The 16,599-nt window shown below is 38.9% G+C and overlaps 1 protein-coding gene across 1 annotated transcript in view; it reads right to left on the reverse strand.

Moving 5' to 3' along the window:
- The window catches only part of SLC13A1 (solute carrier family 13 member 1), a 72,170-nt gene extending 56,311 nt beyond the window's left edge, over positions 1–15,859 (reverse strand). Inside the window, exons 1-3 of the mRNA XM_035020302.1 lie at positions 15,824–15,859; positions 11,921–12,049; positions 2,018–2,154 (exon numbers count right to left, since the gene is read on the reverse strand). Coding sequence (XP_034876193.1) covers positions 2,018–2,154; positions 11,921–12,049; positions 15,824–15,859 — 302 coding nt within the window. The remainder of the gene's footprint in view (positions 1–2,017; positions 2,155–11,920; positions 12,050–15,823) is intronic.
- Between the last annotated feature and the right edge of the window lie 740 nt (positions 15,860–16,599).

Here is a 16,599-nt window from a genome sequence, read left to right on the forward strand (position 1 = left end):
AATGGTTAAAATTACTAGCTAAAATGAGGTTTCAGAATTTTCTGTAGATTCTATTATTTGTGCTTTCCTGAGTTTTGACATTCCTGCCTGTGGTCAAGAACTGGATATATTACATTGTCTTCTCTTATAAATAAAGTAGTTCTTCTCCCTTAAAAATAACACACCTAAGACTGTAGGATTTTAAATCATATCTAGAAGCTTTCAAAATCACACTTGGGGAAGAAATATGATCTCTTTTGAGTAGGAGATCCCAGAAAATCATTCAGAAGCACATCTTTCCATATGGAGCCATTTATGAAATTTTATGACTCTCTTTAAAAGTAGATCTACAAGACAAATTCTACAGTTTCAAGTTCAGATCGGGTGAACAATTTCTACATGTAAAACAAAATAAAACTCTTTAGATATCTGTTTAAATAAGAAATCATTCTCAATAAAAAGTAAATTAGAAATACTTTTCATTTAAGGCATTGGCAAGACATGAAATCTTCCTATAAAAAAAGATAGTGAGCCAATAAACCTTCTGTGCGGTGAAAATGCCTTAAATTGCAAAGCTACTGGGTGGTAAAAGGACAGGACTCTTGCTACACTGTGTGGTTCACTACCCCATCCCCTGTGGTCAGTGAGCAGATGGTCAAGGAAAAGATACACATATCTATAGCACCCCAGAGGCATGGAATACCATTTCATCTCAAGAGTGAGATTCCCTTAATACATACATGTTATAAACATTTTAAGTAACAAATATTTTAAAAATTTGTCTCATCTGAGTTATTTTTTGTGTTTAACAAACCTATTTGATTCATAAATGATAAACACAGATGTGGATATACTCTAGAACGAATCATGCAACATAATTCAATAAAATTGTCTTATTTTCAAAGAAAAATGAGAAGGGAAGAACCACCTAAGACTTTAGAGCTTAATGCTATCATGTAAGTGTTTATGACACTGGAAATATTCTTTTTTTAGCTCACATCTATGTTCTTTTTTTTTTTTAAAGATTTGATTTATTTATTTGACAGAGACACAGTGAGAGAGGGAACACAAGCAGGGGGCATGGGAGAAGGAGAAGCAGGCTTCCCACAGAACAGGGAGCCCGATGGGGGGCTTGGTCCTGAGTCGATGGCAGACACTTAACGACTGAGCCACCCAGGCGCCCCTCACAACTATGTCCTTAACAAGAGCTAGAATTAAAACTAAAATAGCCAATTAATTTAGTGGAAAAAAGCATTTATTTCAGTGGGGAAAATCAGTCAACTGAGTGATTTCACATTCTGTAGATGAAATTTCTTAATTGATTGTTTCACTTTGCAACAGTTCATTTAAAAAGAAAAATGTTGGGGCGCCTGGGTGGCTCAGTCATTAAGCATCTGTCTTCGGCTCAGGTCATGGTCCCAGGGTCCTGGGATCGAGCCCCACATCAGGCTCCTTGCTCGGCGGAAAGCCTGCTTCTCCCTCTCCCACTCCCCCTGCTTGTGTCCCTCTCTCTCGCTGTGTCTCTCTCTGTCAAATAAATAAACAAGATCTTTAAAAATAAATAAATAAATAAAAAGAAAAATGTTCACCTTGGAATGTTTCTACACACGTTTGTATTTTGTCGGTAATGTCTTTGTCTTTGGTTCTTAATCCTCCCTATGATCAAGGATGCTCTTGAACAAGTCTTGAATGTGTAATCAGCCAAATAAACAAAATAGGACTGAAATCTACTCAGAAGTCTATCAGTCTTGTCTGTTGGGGTTCAAGGCTTCTCTCAACTTTGTCTCCTGTGCATGAAAGGTAGGAGGGTTGTGTGCACTTATTCCAATCTCCCTGTAATTAGACCTGAAAGTTGTTGTTGTTGTTTCTTCCAAAACTCCAGTACACCTTATATCCCTTTCATATTTGCAGAGGAAAGGCATGAATTATACTGTGATATGAATGATTGCCTGGATGTGCATTACTTCTTTAGTTATTTGCTCTACACAAAAATGATCTGTTTGGAAAGTAAACCTGGAACAGGAAATGCAGTACTTACCATGTTGGGTTCACACCCACCGTCATCACCATTCTCAGAGCAATCCTTCTGTGCAAATTCCATTTTTCTATTGATGTTGCTAAACAGATGACTCCAATTAGCAGTAGGTGAAAATCTTTGAAATAAGCAGATGCCACCTGAAATTTATGATTAAACCCATAATTACTTATGTTGGTGGGGGAAAAATAATATTGCCCAAGAAAGCATTATTATGCTACTCTTAACTTTGACCTTCAAACTACTTAATCCTTCTATTAAGAAAAATGTAGATATGTGACAATACAAATTTAACTATGCTTACCCAGAAATGGGAGTGTTAAGGGAAAATACATACAAAAAAAGAGTACCCAAGATACTGGGTTTTGAAATAGCTGTGTAACATCAGGCAATCTTTCCATCTTAATCTTTCCATCTCCAAACTGGGGTTAACTGGTTTATGCTGCTACAGTAGAATGGCAGTGACTGTGACTTGGGGAAGTCCAAGTTGAGTCTCCAACCCGCCAGTGTTTTCATTACCATCCATTATGCCCAAACTGTAGTGTCACTCCTAAATATTTTGAATGGTTTTACCTTCAAAATTATTTGCTATAAAATAAATACCCTTGAATAGGAGCCAACATCTTAAGCCATTTTTAGCTAACACCATTCCGAGATTAGTAGAGTATACAGACTCTTTGGGTCAACCTATTTACCAGAGAATTCTCTTAAGTATGTTAGGCACATAATCTTTTTCTCAAACAACAACAACAAAAAGATTCTGTAGCCTAATTAGTTTAGAAAACAGAGTTTTGAAATACTAGAATTTTCTTTCCTGTAAGTCTAACTCAAAACCTTTAAATATTAACATGCATTGCCACTCACAGAGTGGGATTCCACATACAACATATTTTTCAAACTTATCTAACCACAGAAACCTTATTTTTAAATTTTTAGGTGTAGTGCTTCATAAGACTGATACTCAAGAGACCTGACTTTAGGACCTGCTTGGTTAAACTGAGTCATGAGGCTGTGCTAAAAGGAGAGGATTATAAGAGGAAACATCCCTTTAAAAAAAACAATATCTGGTAGAAGGAATGGGAGAGTTGGAAAATTATGAAACCACAAAGGAATAGAAAAATCAGTTCTCATGATAATTTTGCTATTTAAATTGTATTAGCATTTTTAATATAACTAACTAAGCTTGGCTTGGTTTAAAAAGAAAGTAAAAATTAGCCTTGGAATTAAAAGTGGACAAGTGAATTTCTTCATTATGTTTTATGTTGATTTATTATGTTTTTCACAGTTTGTATTTAACTCTTTACATTTTGTAGTAATTGCATAATAGAAAATAATTCTATCGGTTTCCTTATTATCTCATTTATTAATTACTCTAACAATGAATAAATATTTACCATGCACCACAACTGTTATATGAACAGGGAATGCAATGATAAATGTCTGATATGTTTTTCCCTCTTCACACCTCTTCAATCCTCAAATATCTAGATTTTCTTTCTCTTTCTTTTTTTAAGATTTCATTTATTTATTTGTCAGAGAGAGAGAGAGAGGGATATATATAGAGAGAGCACAAGCAGGGGGAGTGGCAGGCAGAGGGAGAAGCAGGCTTCCCGCTGAGCAGAGAGCGGGATGTGGGGCTCGATCCCAGGACCCTGGGATCAGGACCTGAGCCGAAGGCAGATGCTTAACGACTGAGCCACCCAGGCGCCCTCAAATATCCAGATTTTCTAAATAGTTTCTACTATTCTTCTGTATTACAGAGCCCTGGTTGTTTCCTTCATAGCATATTATATTATGTAAGTAGTGTTTACCTGCTTGTTGCATTCTTCTGTAATATACTATACATTCTAAGAGGACCAGAAATCTGTTTTGCTAGTCATTGCATATTTGGCACCTAGTACAATCCTGGTACAGAACAGGAGCTCAGTAAATAATATTACATGAATGAGAGAAGGAGGAAGGGAGTCAATGAATAAGCTACGGTCTCTGAGCTCCTAAATCAGTAGAGTGATCACAATCATGAATTGTCTACACTCTGTTCACAAACTTTTTTTTTTTTAAAGATTTTATTTATTTATTTGAGACAGAGAGAATGAGAGAGAGAGAGCACATGAGAGGGGGGAGGATCAGAGGGAGAAGCAGGCTCCCTGCTGAGCAGGGAGCCCGATGTGGGACTCGATTCAGGGACTCCAGGATCATGACCCGAGCCGAAGGCAGTCGCTTAACCAACTGAGCCACCCAGGCGCCCAAACTTTTTTTTTTTTTAAAGATTTTATTTATTTATTTGACAGAGAGAGACACAGCGAGAGAGGGAATACAAGCAGGGGGAGAGGGAGAGGGAGAAGCAGGCTTCCCGCTGAGCAGGGAGCCCTATGCAGGTCTCAATCCCAGGACGCTGGGATCATGACCTGAGCCGAAGGCAAACGCTTAACGACTGAGCCACCCAGGAGCCCCTGTTTCCAAACTTCTATCTTCCTAATTCTCTCAGTCATTACTCTCAGTATAAGTATTATTTCAAATTATTAATTTACTAGTGTTTACAGACTTACGAACCATTTTTTTTTTCCTCCCTGGGTCTGCCTCTCTGAATTTTTCTTCTTGGCCTACATTGAAAATTACTTTTGCTCTTCCTTTTTCTTAAATGTTGGTATTCTACAGGGTTTTGTCTCCAATCTTCTTGTTTTGTACACCTGAAGTTTGAATCTTACAGATTCAATTTCTAACTCTATGTGACTAAGATAATGTTCAGCACACAGTGGACATTCAATACATATTTGTTGAATGAATGCTGAAGACACTAAAATCTTTGTATCCAAACAGATAAGCCTGGTGTATCCAGCTGGACATTTCCATTTGAATTTCCCACAAACATCTAAAAATTCAGCATATCCCTTTTTGTGGCAAATGAAACTTCCATCTACTTAGTTGCCCAAGTTAGAAGGCTAAGAGTCAGTTATGATTCCTTTTTCACTTCCAGTATGTGTGTTAGTCATGAAGTCCTATTATCTCTAGTTCCCCCATATATTTTATTTTATTTTATTTTTTAAAGATTTTTTATTTATTTGTCAGAGAGAGACAGAGCACAAGCAGGGGGAGAGGCAGGCAGAGGGAGAAGCAGGCTCCCCACTGAGCAAGGAGCCCGATGGGGGACTTGATCCCAGGACCCCGGGCTCATGAGCTGAGCCCAAGGCAGAGGCTAAACTGACTGAGCCACCCAGGCGTCCCATTCCCCTATATATTTGAAATTGTCCACTTTGCTCTATTCAAACATTACCATCTTAATTAAGCTCCTTACTGCTTCTCAAATGGTTGCTGTTTGATCTGTCTCTTTCTAATCCACCCCTTACCATTGTCACAGCTCCTTTTCTAAAGTGTGAATCTAATCACATCATTGTGCTTCCTGTACTCTTCACTGGACTCCATGTCTTTTAAGACCAAACCCAATCTTCCCAACATGTCTTATAAGACTCTTCATCATTTAGCCCCATCTCACCTTTCCAGCTTAGACTTTCAGTACTCTGCCAACTTCTCCCTACGTGTGAAATACTCCAGTCACAGAAATGCTTCAACACTTGCCAGTCATTTAACCTGGAATGACCCTCTTCTCTTACTTTGGTTATCCATAATCTTCCTTCATGGATGAACTCAGATGCCAATTCTTCTAAGATGCCTTCCTTGACTATCCTCAACTTGGTTGGATGTTACTTCCTTTTGTGAGAGCACATCTTCATCTATATAGTGATCATTTATTTACTTAATTATCCCCATTATTAGATTAGACATATTTTGAAGGCAGAGATGTATTTTACCGATCACTGTATTTATGGATTTAACACAAGCCTGGCACATATTGGCACTCAGTAGATACTGAATCAGTAATTCCCCAGACTCAAGGAGCTTACAGGTTATTATATGTGAAAAACAAGTTAACAAAGACTGCAGTAAGGTATCATAAGTGTGTGAGAAATATTTTTTCAAGTTATAGTTGAAGCTCAAAGAATAATGACCACTTTTTTCTAGGGGAATTGGGTAAGTTTTCTTACAGGACCTGATACACAAGTTAATTATTGAAAAATGAATAGACATTTGAGTTTTCCTCTTCTCTTATCTCTTTTACAGTTTTGCTCATGAAAATAAGATCCACGTACCCTATTCCAATAGTCTGAGAATTCAATGAAAAAATAAACACAGGAAAAGGAATGCATAGAAGCAAGCCATTATCAGTAAGTGATTAAACATAGAAGGAAGTCCAGGACCATGAGATATTCTTGTTGTAATCTCTTTAGATTATGTCAGCAGTTGGCAGACTTTGTAAAAGGTCAGATAATAAATGTTTTAGACTTTGTCTTACTGTTTCTATTGTAACTATTCAACTTGTCTTTGTAGCAAAAAAAGTAGCCAAAGACATTATGTAAATGAATGACCATGGCTTTGTGTGTTTCCAATAAAACTTTATTTTAAAAATTGGGTAGCAGGCTAGATTTGGCCCTCAGATTCATAGTTTGCCAATCTCTTAATAGACTAAGTAAACAAAAAATGGCCTGCAGCCCAACTGTCTAAATGAAATCAACTGTAAACTTGAGGAATTTTCACATTCTTTGTTTCTCATTCTATTACCTATTCTTTGGGTTCCATCAGAGTTAGTATATTTGTAGCATATTAGTCACAAGTGTATGTGTTTGTTTATAGCCTATGTACACAGGAGGTAACAAGAGAAAATGCTACTGGTTTATAAATGACACTGATAATTATAACTATTTTTGAGGCAAAATAGGCATGTCAAATAAAATTCCTAATGAAATTTGAAATCTATTTTTAAGCTCAAGGTAGTCATATTTCTGTTTCAAAATGGGATTTCATCAAAAAACATGCACTTTTGTAATCAGAGCACCTGGGTTCTCTCTTAGCTATAAAATGTACCAGTTCACAATCTTTCTACAAGTCAATATATTTACCCATTAAAGTTCAATAATACTTCACATCAAGTTTGTGAATTAAATGAGATTTTTTAGAAAAGTCAGTTATAATGCTTTTGATTAAAATTATATTATAACATATATATTTTGTTGTTTTAAAAAATATTTATTTATGCTTCGTTGCTAATTCCAATGCTTGATTCTCAGTTTTCACATTAATTGATCTATTAGCAGATTTGACACATTTGATCATTGCCTCATCCTTAAAACATTTCTAAACTTGGATTCCAGGATCCCACACTCTCCTGGCCTTCCTTCTACCTCAATAACCTATCCTTCTTTCTTCTTTGCTAGTACTTTCTCTTCTCACCAATCTCTGAATGTTGTAGTTTTCCAGAGCTCAGTTCTTTGTACTCTTTGTTTTGTGGTTGTTGTTGTTTTAAATCTTCACTCACTCTTTAAATCACCCCATCAAGTTTTAGGGCTTTCAATACCATCTATATGTTGATGATTCTCAAACCTATATTTCCACTCAGCTTTATCTCATGAAATCTGGACTCATTTGTATTTAACTGCCTACTCAACACCTTCACTTAGATATCAAATAGTTATTTCAAACTTAGTGTCAAACTTTGTACTCCCAGTGTCAGCCTCTCTTTTGCAACAAGCCTACTCTCCCCATAGTTTTCCCCATTTCAATTGATGGCAACTCCATTTTTCCAACTGCCAGGTCAAAAAGTTCTGAGGCATCTTTGAATCCTTCCCCCCGCCCCCATCATATGCCATATAAAATCATGCAGGAAATTTTGTTGGTTTTATCTTAAAAGTACATTAACAATATATTCAATATCCCTATTACTATCCCTGGTCTGAATTACCATGGCCTCTCAGCTGGATTATTGCAATAACCTGCTACCCATTTCCTTCCTTCTGCCTTGTTTTTCAACACAGCAGTCCAAATTATCCTTTTAAATAAAAGTCAAATTGATCATGTCACTCTTCTACTCAAAACTCTCTAGATGGTCTCATTTCATTGAGAGTTAAAACTTTACAGTGGCCTACTTTGGCCCTAGATGGTCTAGTCCCTCTACAAATTATCTCCCTGACATCACCTTCTGTCATTCTCCCCTTCACTCATTTTGCTTTAGTCACACTGCAGACATATACCTACCTTGAAGTATTTGTGGTGGGTATTTGCCTCTCAGCAACAGTTGTTCCCCAAATAGCCACATGACTAACTCCCTCATTTCCTGTAAGTCTTTGTTCAGGTATTGACACCTCACTGAGGTCTACTCTGATCATCCTATTTAAAACTGCAACTCACGGGGCGCCTGGGTGGCTCAGTTGGTTGGGTGACTGCCTTCAGCTCAGGTCATGATCCTGGAGCCCCGGGATCGAGTCCCATATCGGGCTCCCTGCTCAGCAGGGGGTCTGCTTCTCCCTTTGACCCTCCTCCCTCTCATGCTGTCTCTCATTCTCTCTCTTGCAAATAAATAAAATCTTAAAAAAAAAAAACAAAAACAAAACTGCAACTCTCTCCTGATCTTCATTATCCTGTTGCAACCAATTACCTCCTAACTCACTGTAATTTACTTATACATTAAAGTTGTTTATTGTCTCTTTTCTCCTAGGAAGACAAGGACTTTTGTCTGTATTTATTCATTGATATATTCCCAAGAGCCTAGCAGAGTCTTAGCACATAAATATTTATCAAATGACTGAGTAAATATGTAATATAACATCTGCATATACACATGTGTACCTCCACATTTATATGTATAAAATTTATATATAAGCATATTTTCAATGACAATAATAATAATGATATCTGATTTGGACTATCTAATTGGGCACACTAAATATTTAGCATTTCAGATTTTATTCAACAGATATGAGAGAAATTCAGTAATTTTTGATATTCTTTAATACAACAAGGTGCTCAAAAACATATAGATATTTAGCATTGGCTTAATAAATACATAAAGTGAGGTTAAAATTATGGTGGCCAAAGAGAAGGCTGTGTGGAGCTCTGAACTTAGATGAGGATATTAAAGACACATTATTCTCAATGGCACAGTTGAGATTCCAATATGCTTCAGTAGGCTGGCATGATAGTTTAACCCCTTTAACTGTGGATATTAAAACTCATAAGAATACTTGATGCCTAGTATGTATCATTGTTCACATATATTATTTTATTTGATTATTATAATAACCCCTGGATATTATGGCATTATCATTCCCTATTTACAGATGAGAAAAAAAGAGTTGCTAAGGGACATGATCAGGATCATACAAGTAATTAGTGGTGAATATCAGGTGCTAAGCTCAGGTCTTCTGACTAAATCTCTAGACCTTTCCCTGTAGCTTTGGTCAAATATTTCCTAGTAAAAGATCAGTTGCCCTATCTGGAAAGAGGATCACAAGACTGAAGAAAAGTTTTCTATACTAAAAGTCCTAAGGACTTTGATTTGTTGTAAGTTCCTGTTAAGCTTAAGGTGAAAGAAGTCACATAAAGTTTAAAATGGATTTAGGCTGAGATACCAGAGGGGAGATAGACTCACTTAGCTTTGCAACAGTCAGAATGTTTCTAGAGTGACCTGTTCACTCTTGCCAATGTGCAAATAATAATAATATTAACTAATATATATTGAGTGCTTACGACATGACAGACATTGCATTTATTAACTATTTAATCTCTAAGTATCACTGATAAACTAGAGGTAGTTCCAGGAAGAGGAATGAAGATGGTAGAGACAAAGCAGGTGGAGGTGGTGGGGTTAAGGAAGGGAGTTGAGGTCTGGAAACCATAAAGACTGGAGATAGGACTTAAGGAGGAAATGATATTTATTTTCACATCCAAGCAACATTGTCATATGGAAAAAAGATGAGGTTTTTGTTGTTGTTATTGTGCGTGTGTGCGTGTGTGTGTATGTAATCTTAGATGTTTAGAGAAAAATTTAGAGTCAAAGTGACTGAGTTTCACACTTGGGCTCAATAAAGGTGAGTGACTTAAATATTCAAAGTTTTCGAAAATGATATGTATTTCCTTGTGGGATATTCCGGGCCCATACACAGGAAGCCTTTAATCATTTTGGGAGTGATCTCATCTATAAGAAATATTGGGAGGAGGAATCTGCCCCAGCATGAAGTGACCAGAAGAATGTGCCTCCAAGTCTGAGATTCTATGGCCATTAAATTAGTCCAAGGCTGACACTTCTGGGGGATGACGGACTCTTGGTCTGAGTCATGCAACTGCTGACAGTACTTAGAATTTTGCTGCCTCTAGTTGGGCCTCCACATCCTGTAAAGAGGCAAAGATATTTCTTTGGCAGTTCTCACAAAGCCAGGCTTTCCTAGGCACCCTTTTTCTCCTGTCTTCCTCTAGCCTGTTTGCTACAGAAATGCTCCAATTCCAGTTAATCTTGCTTTTATCTTAGCTTCTATAAAAAAAAAAAAGTCAATTTTAGGGGCACCTGGGTGGCTCAGTTGTTAAGCGTCTGCCTTCAGCTCAGGTCATGATCCCAGGGTCCTGGGATCGAGCCCCGAATCAGGGCCCTGCTCGGCGGGAAGCCTGCTTCTCCCTCTCCCACTCCCCCTACCTGTGTTCCCTCTCTCGCTGTGTCTCGCTCTGTCAAATAAATAAATAAAATCTATTTAAAAAAAAAGGTCAATTTTATTATTATTAAATCATAAGAGACAAATATGTCACTGTTGAACTTAATTGTCTTTGGAGGTACAACCACCCAAGCCAGCAGAACAGGGGTTAACAACTTGACACATTATTTTTGAGAACCTGCCCATCCCTTCTTTTAAAATTTCCTTTACTAAGAGCCATGTAGTGTGTTGGAGCATTTGAAAACCTTCTTTAGTTATAGAGTCCAGATTCTGTGGGACAGCAAAGTGTCAGCCCTGGCTGCCCTCTATTCCCAATCAGTGGTGCTTAGAAAGAAAAGAGTCAGGATTACGAGGGAAGGAAAAATGCAGTAAGAAAAGAGGAGCAAAATGGATCTGAAATGCAAAAAGATGGTTTGAACTACAAACTGAGGAAGAATGACATAAAGAGAAGGAAAAGAATACCTTCTCCCACAGAACAAAAAAGCCCTGTATCATGGGTTAGTTAAAAAATCTCCACCCACATTATAAGACAGATGAACCTCAAAATAGCAATACTGGACTTTGGCAGAAGATAGAAGTCCAAAGGTGACAAATTGCAGGGACTGCATCTTGAACTTGGTATCTTTCCTTAGACTCTTTCAGCTATCGTTTAGGCAGTTGTGTGCTGGGTGTGGAGACTGCGTGAAGATAGATATTCTGATTTCAATGCATTTCATGCTTTTAATGGGAAACTGAATGCATTTTCTTCAGACGGGTACCCTTAGATTGTATAAAGGTAAGAAACACCTCTCAGCATGAATAAACTCCTCTCAGCAAGAACAAAATAGGAATACACATGAAAGTTAATTTGGCTTTATCTTTTGAAATGGCAGGTTTCTGGAAAAGAAAACAGGGTAGCTTTTTCTTCATTAAAAACAGAAATTGCTTTTCTAACACTGTGCGAGACCAAATTCTGCTGAAAAGAAAAAGCTAATGCAGGATGTAAAAGGGTTGGACCTTTTGTTGGGAAGGAGACACCAGGCATAGATATCAGCCTGGGAAGGCAGGACATGCATTTCTTAACAGGACTATTGTTCCCTTAAAAAAAAAAAAAAAAGATTTATTTATTTATTTTGAGAGAGAGAGAGAGAGCAGGAGGAGGGGCAAAGGGAGAGACTCTAAAGCAGACTCCCTACTGAGCGTGAAGCCTCACAAGGGGCTAGATCTCACAACCCCAAGATCATGACCTGAGATGAAATCAAAGAGTTGGTCCCTCAACTGCCTGAGCCACCCAGGTGCCCCTCTTGTTCCTTTTCAATACAACTTTTCTCAGTGGGAGTATCAGTACAAAATAGGGAACCTAATTATGACAAACATTTGCAAGAGGACTTACCTTCTTAGAAGTCATGATCCCAAACAATGGAAACATTAAACCAGGCAGTAAAGCTGTGACTGACAGAGGTAAAGCTTCTGTAAGCCAAAACGTGGCAATGACAAAGAGTGTGTAGGCACATTCTGCTTCCTGGAAAGAACAAAGGAAAAATGCAAGGTGAAATAAAAAGGCTGGAAAATCATCATTTAAATCACAACCACATTTGAGCAGAGGCTGCTGGGAAGATGGCAGAGTAGGACGTCCCTGGGCTCACCTCTTGCCACGTGGCCGCCTAGAGAGCACCCACATAAATAACCCAGAAAGCAGCCCAAAAACTGGCAGAACAGACTCTCCACAGGCCAGCATAGACAAGAGGCCACAGCGAAGCAGATCCACCCCCTCCGATCACTCTTGGCAAGATCTCGTCAAAGTGGTGCCACAAGCCTGGCAGTGTGCGCGCGGCCCAGACAAGGGTCAGCACCACTCCAAAGTGAGTCTTGCCCCAGGGAGAGGGGAAGATAACCACACACCAGTCTGACTGTGACCCCAGCAGGGGGTCTGACTGCAGGCCCCACCCACCAACAGAAGCTTCTCCGGGGACGACACAGGGACAGTGTCTGCAGTTCAGTGCTACTGCATCTCTGGCAAACGCCTGGTCTGACTCAACTCAAGCCCAAGGCAGCCCCAGAGCAGCCCACTAACACCACGGGCACCAGACTCTGCCCACAACAGGCAGAGAGCCGTCGCAGACAACAGGACTGAAGGCAAACACATCCCAGCCACAACGGGAGGACAGCCCTGGAGCAACACACATAGGAGACACCCCCTGAAGCACCAGGTTCTGGGGAACAGACATTGCACTGCAGGACCTCTTCTTCATAAAGCCACTACTTTCAAGTGCAGGAGACGTAGCTGACTTTCCTAACAGAGAAACAGACAACGCAAGAGACAGAATGAGGAGACAGAGGAATATGTCCCAAATCAAAGAACAGGACAAAATCAGAGCAGGAGACCTAAGCGAAACGGAGGTAAGTAATATGTCTGATAGGGACTTTAAAGTAACACTCATAAAGATACTTGCTAGAATTGAGGAAGGACTGCAGGACCTCCATGAGACCCTCCACCAAGAGATAGAAGACATAAAAAAGAACCAATTAGAGCTATTGGACTCACTAAATGGAAATAAAAATAGACTATCTGGTATAAATAGCAAGCAAGAGGAAGTAGAAGAAAGGATCAGCCACCTGGAGGACAGAGTCATGGAAAGCAATCAAGCCAAGCAGATGAGAGGGGGAAAAATACGCAAAATGAAAATAGACCCAGGGAACTCAGCAACACTGTCAGGCATAACAGTCGCATGATAGGGATCCCAGAAGCAGAAGAGCGAGAAAATGGGGCAGAAGATTTGTCTGAAGAAATAATAGCTGAAAACTTCCTGAATCTGGGGAAGAAAAGAGAAATCCAGATCCAGGAGGCACAACACAACCAAACCCAAGAGGTCTGCACCAAGACACAAAGTAAGTAAGATGGCCAAAAGTAGTGATAAAGAGAGAATTTTTAAAGCAGCAAGAGAAAGGAAAGCAGGTACATACAAGGGAAAACCCATACGGCTATCAGTGGGTTTTTCAGCATAAACTCTGCAGGCCAGAAGAAAGTGGCATGATAAATTTCAACTGCTACAAGAAAAAAATCTACAGCCAAGAATACTCTATCCAGCAAGGCTTTCATTTAGAATAGAGGGGAAAATCAAGTTTCCCAGAAAAACAAAAAGTAAAAGCAAAACCAACATGTCCCTGTTACACATGATGCCATTGGCCTGTGGGTCCCAAATTCACAGTCCAGCCACCCTCCTGCCTGAGTCAGCATGCACGGCCTGCCATCTGCTAAATGCCAAGTCAACATGCCTTCACCTCAGATTGCCAAGGGCTCAAATTGACACTCTTCCCCTCAAATTTCAGCCCCTGTGCTCAAGTTTGTGCACAAAAGTGGGAATAATTATAACAGCAGAATGAAGCAACCCAAACATTTAACTATTTCTGTGGAATGTAGAATGGATAAAAGGAGTGTGCTAGGCTGAGAACAACTCCAAAAAACACATCAAAGAACAATACATACAGCATGATTCTGGTTAGCAATAAAACAAAACAAAACAAAACAAAAAACCTGGGAAGAATAAAACAAGATGAAACCAGAGAGGGAGACAAACCATAAGAGACTTCTTAAGCATAGGAAAGAAACTAAGGCTTGCTGGAGGGGAGGTTGGGGAGGGGATGGGGTAACTGGGTGGTGGGCATGAAGGAGAGCACATGATGGAATGAACACTGGGTGTTGTATGCAACTGATGAATCACTGAACTCTACCTCTGAAACTAATAATACACTATATTGTTAATTAATTGAACTTAAAATTTAAAAAAAGGAACCCCCCCAAAAATAAATAAATCACAACCACATTTGCTGAATGGAGTTGTATCACCGAGAAAGTAAGAAGAAACTTGAAGGCCTCTACACCTTTGAGTTGGGCAGTAAATAGTTATTTCTTAGGGCTTCTAAGGGCCAAAATTTAGTACACATGAACAACCAAAAACAAAACAAAAAATCCTCCTTCATGAAGTTTCTTTCACATTTCCTTCAAAACAAATAACGGTGTATAGTCAATTTTCTGTTCTCCTTTCAGTGTGTATGAATGCTTGTGTTCACCTTTATATGCCTATAAAATGCCTAAAAAGAACTTCCAGTTCTTCTGGAGTGCATAAGTAGTCAAGTTACTGCCTTTCCCCTGGGGCAAGGCATATGTGACTTTCAATTGCATTCCCTGGTGCCTGTTGGTTGGCACCAATGTATACCTGCCTTCCCCTCCTACTAAAAGGGAGAAATCAACCTAGAAAAAACTTTTTGCTGTGCTTTGTTTCAGAGAAAGAAGGACATGCCAAGTTATGTGACATGGTTGAGTCTAAATCAGCTCCTAAGTAACATGGACCTGGAGGTTAAGAACCTCCTGCTTTGCTTTTTAGAAAGACAACTGAGCTCCTGAGGAAACACAGGGAGACCCAACAGAAATGAAATTCCTAATAGAATCTGTTGCTTTGCTAGGTATAAAATTGTGTGTTTCTGTTTTAGGGCATTGTTAAGAAATGGTTGAGATTTGGGGTTCAAGATGGCAGAACTGAACTCACCTCCTCCCACAGATGTAATATTATCTACAGCTACACATGAGATAATTTCTTCTGAAGAACTAGCTGAACAGTTTCCTTCATAACAAGGGATAAAAGAGCCACATCCAGACAGGTAAGAGAGACAAAGATGTGGTTTCACCAAAAACCTTATGTGTGGTATGGTGACCCACAACTGGGAGGTATCTCAAAATATGGAGTTTCTCCCTGAGGAGTGAGGAGTTTGTGCCCCACATTGGGCACCTCAACTCTTTGGATCTGCACCAGTGATAAGAGTTCCTGAAATGTCTGACTTTGAAAACCAATGAGGCTTAGGTTCAGGAGAACCATGAGGCTGTAGGGAATGGAGACTTTACTCTTTAAGGGCTCATGTACAAACTCATCCACCCTGGGACTCAGCACAAAATCAGCAGTTTGAAAACTGCCTAGACCATACATGAAGGAGAGTCATTTGTTAATCTAAAAAGCATCTCACACAGGGGCAGAGCCTATTAGGACTCTGTCCAGGGATAGAGGTGCTATTTGGTGCCATTTTTGCATTCTTCCTTTACCTTGTTAACAATAGTGGGTGTGCCCCACTCTTATGAAACTATTCTTGCATCTGTGGAATAAACCTCACTTGATCGTGAAAAGGAAAGAAATAAGAAGTGCTGACAAGGATGTGGAGAAAAGGGGAACCCTCATGCATTGTTGGTGGAAATGTAAATTGGTGTAGGCACAAAGGAAAACAGCGTGGAGGTCCTTCAAAAAATTAAAAATAGAACTACCATATGACTCAGTAATTCCATTACCGGGTACTTATCTGAGGAATATGAAAACACTAATTTGAAAAGATACACACACCCCTATGTTCATTGCAGCATTACTTAACAATAGCCAAGGTATGGAAACAATTTAAGTGTCCATTGATGGATGAATGGATAAAGAAGCTGTGGTGTATATATGTAATATATATATATAGAGAGAGAGAGATAGAAGGAGATGTCACACACACACATTTATTGGAATCTCTCAGCCATAAAAAAATAATAAAATGTTGCCCTTTGTGGCAACATGCATGGCCCTCAAGGGTATTAAGCTAAGTGAAATAAGTTACACAGGGAAAGACAAATACCACATGATTTTACTTATATATGGAATCTAATAGACCCATGAGCAAACAAAATCAGACCAAGCCAAACTCATAGATAAAGAGAATAGATTGGTGGTTGCTGGAGGGGAAGGAGTTGAGGAAGGTAGACAAAATGGGTTGAAGAGAATCAAAAGGTATAAAATTCCAGTTATAGAATAAAGAAGTCATGGGGATGTATTGTACAGCAAGATGCTAAGAAAGAAAATCTTAAAAGTTCCTATCATAAAAAAAAAAAAATGGTAACTTTGGTTGCAGATGGTAACTAGACTTACTGCGGTGATCATTTCACAATGTATACAAATGTGGAATCATGTTTAATTATACCTGAAACTAAGAGAATGTTGGATATCAATTATACTTCAATAAAAATGGTTGAAATGTATTATTATATTTGGC

Source organism: Mirounga leonina, unplaced genomic scaffold (genome assembly GCF_011800145.1).
Source record: "Mirounga leonina isolate KUSES-001 unplaced genomic scaffold, KU_Mleo_1.0 Mir_174, whole genome shotgun sequence".
Lineage (NCBI taxonomy): Eukaryota > Metazoa > Chordata > Mammalia > Carnivora > Phocidae > Mirounga > Mirounga leonina.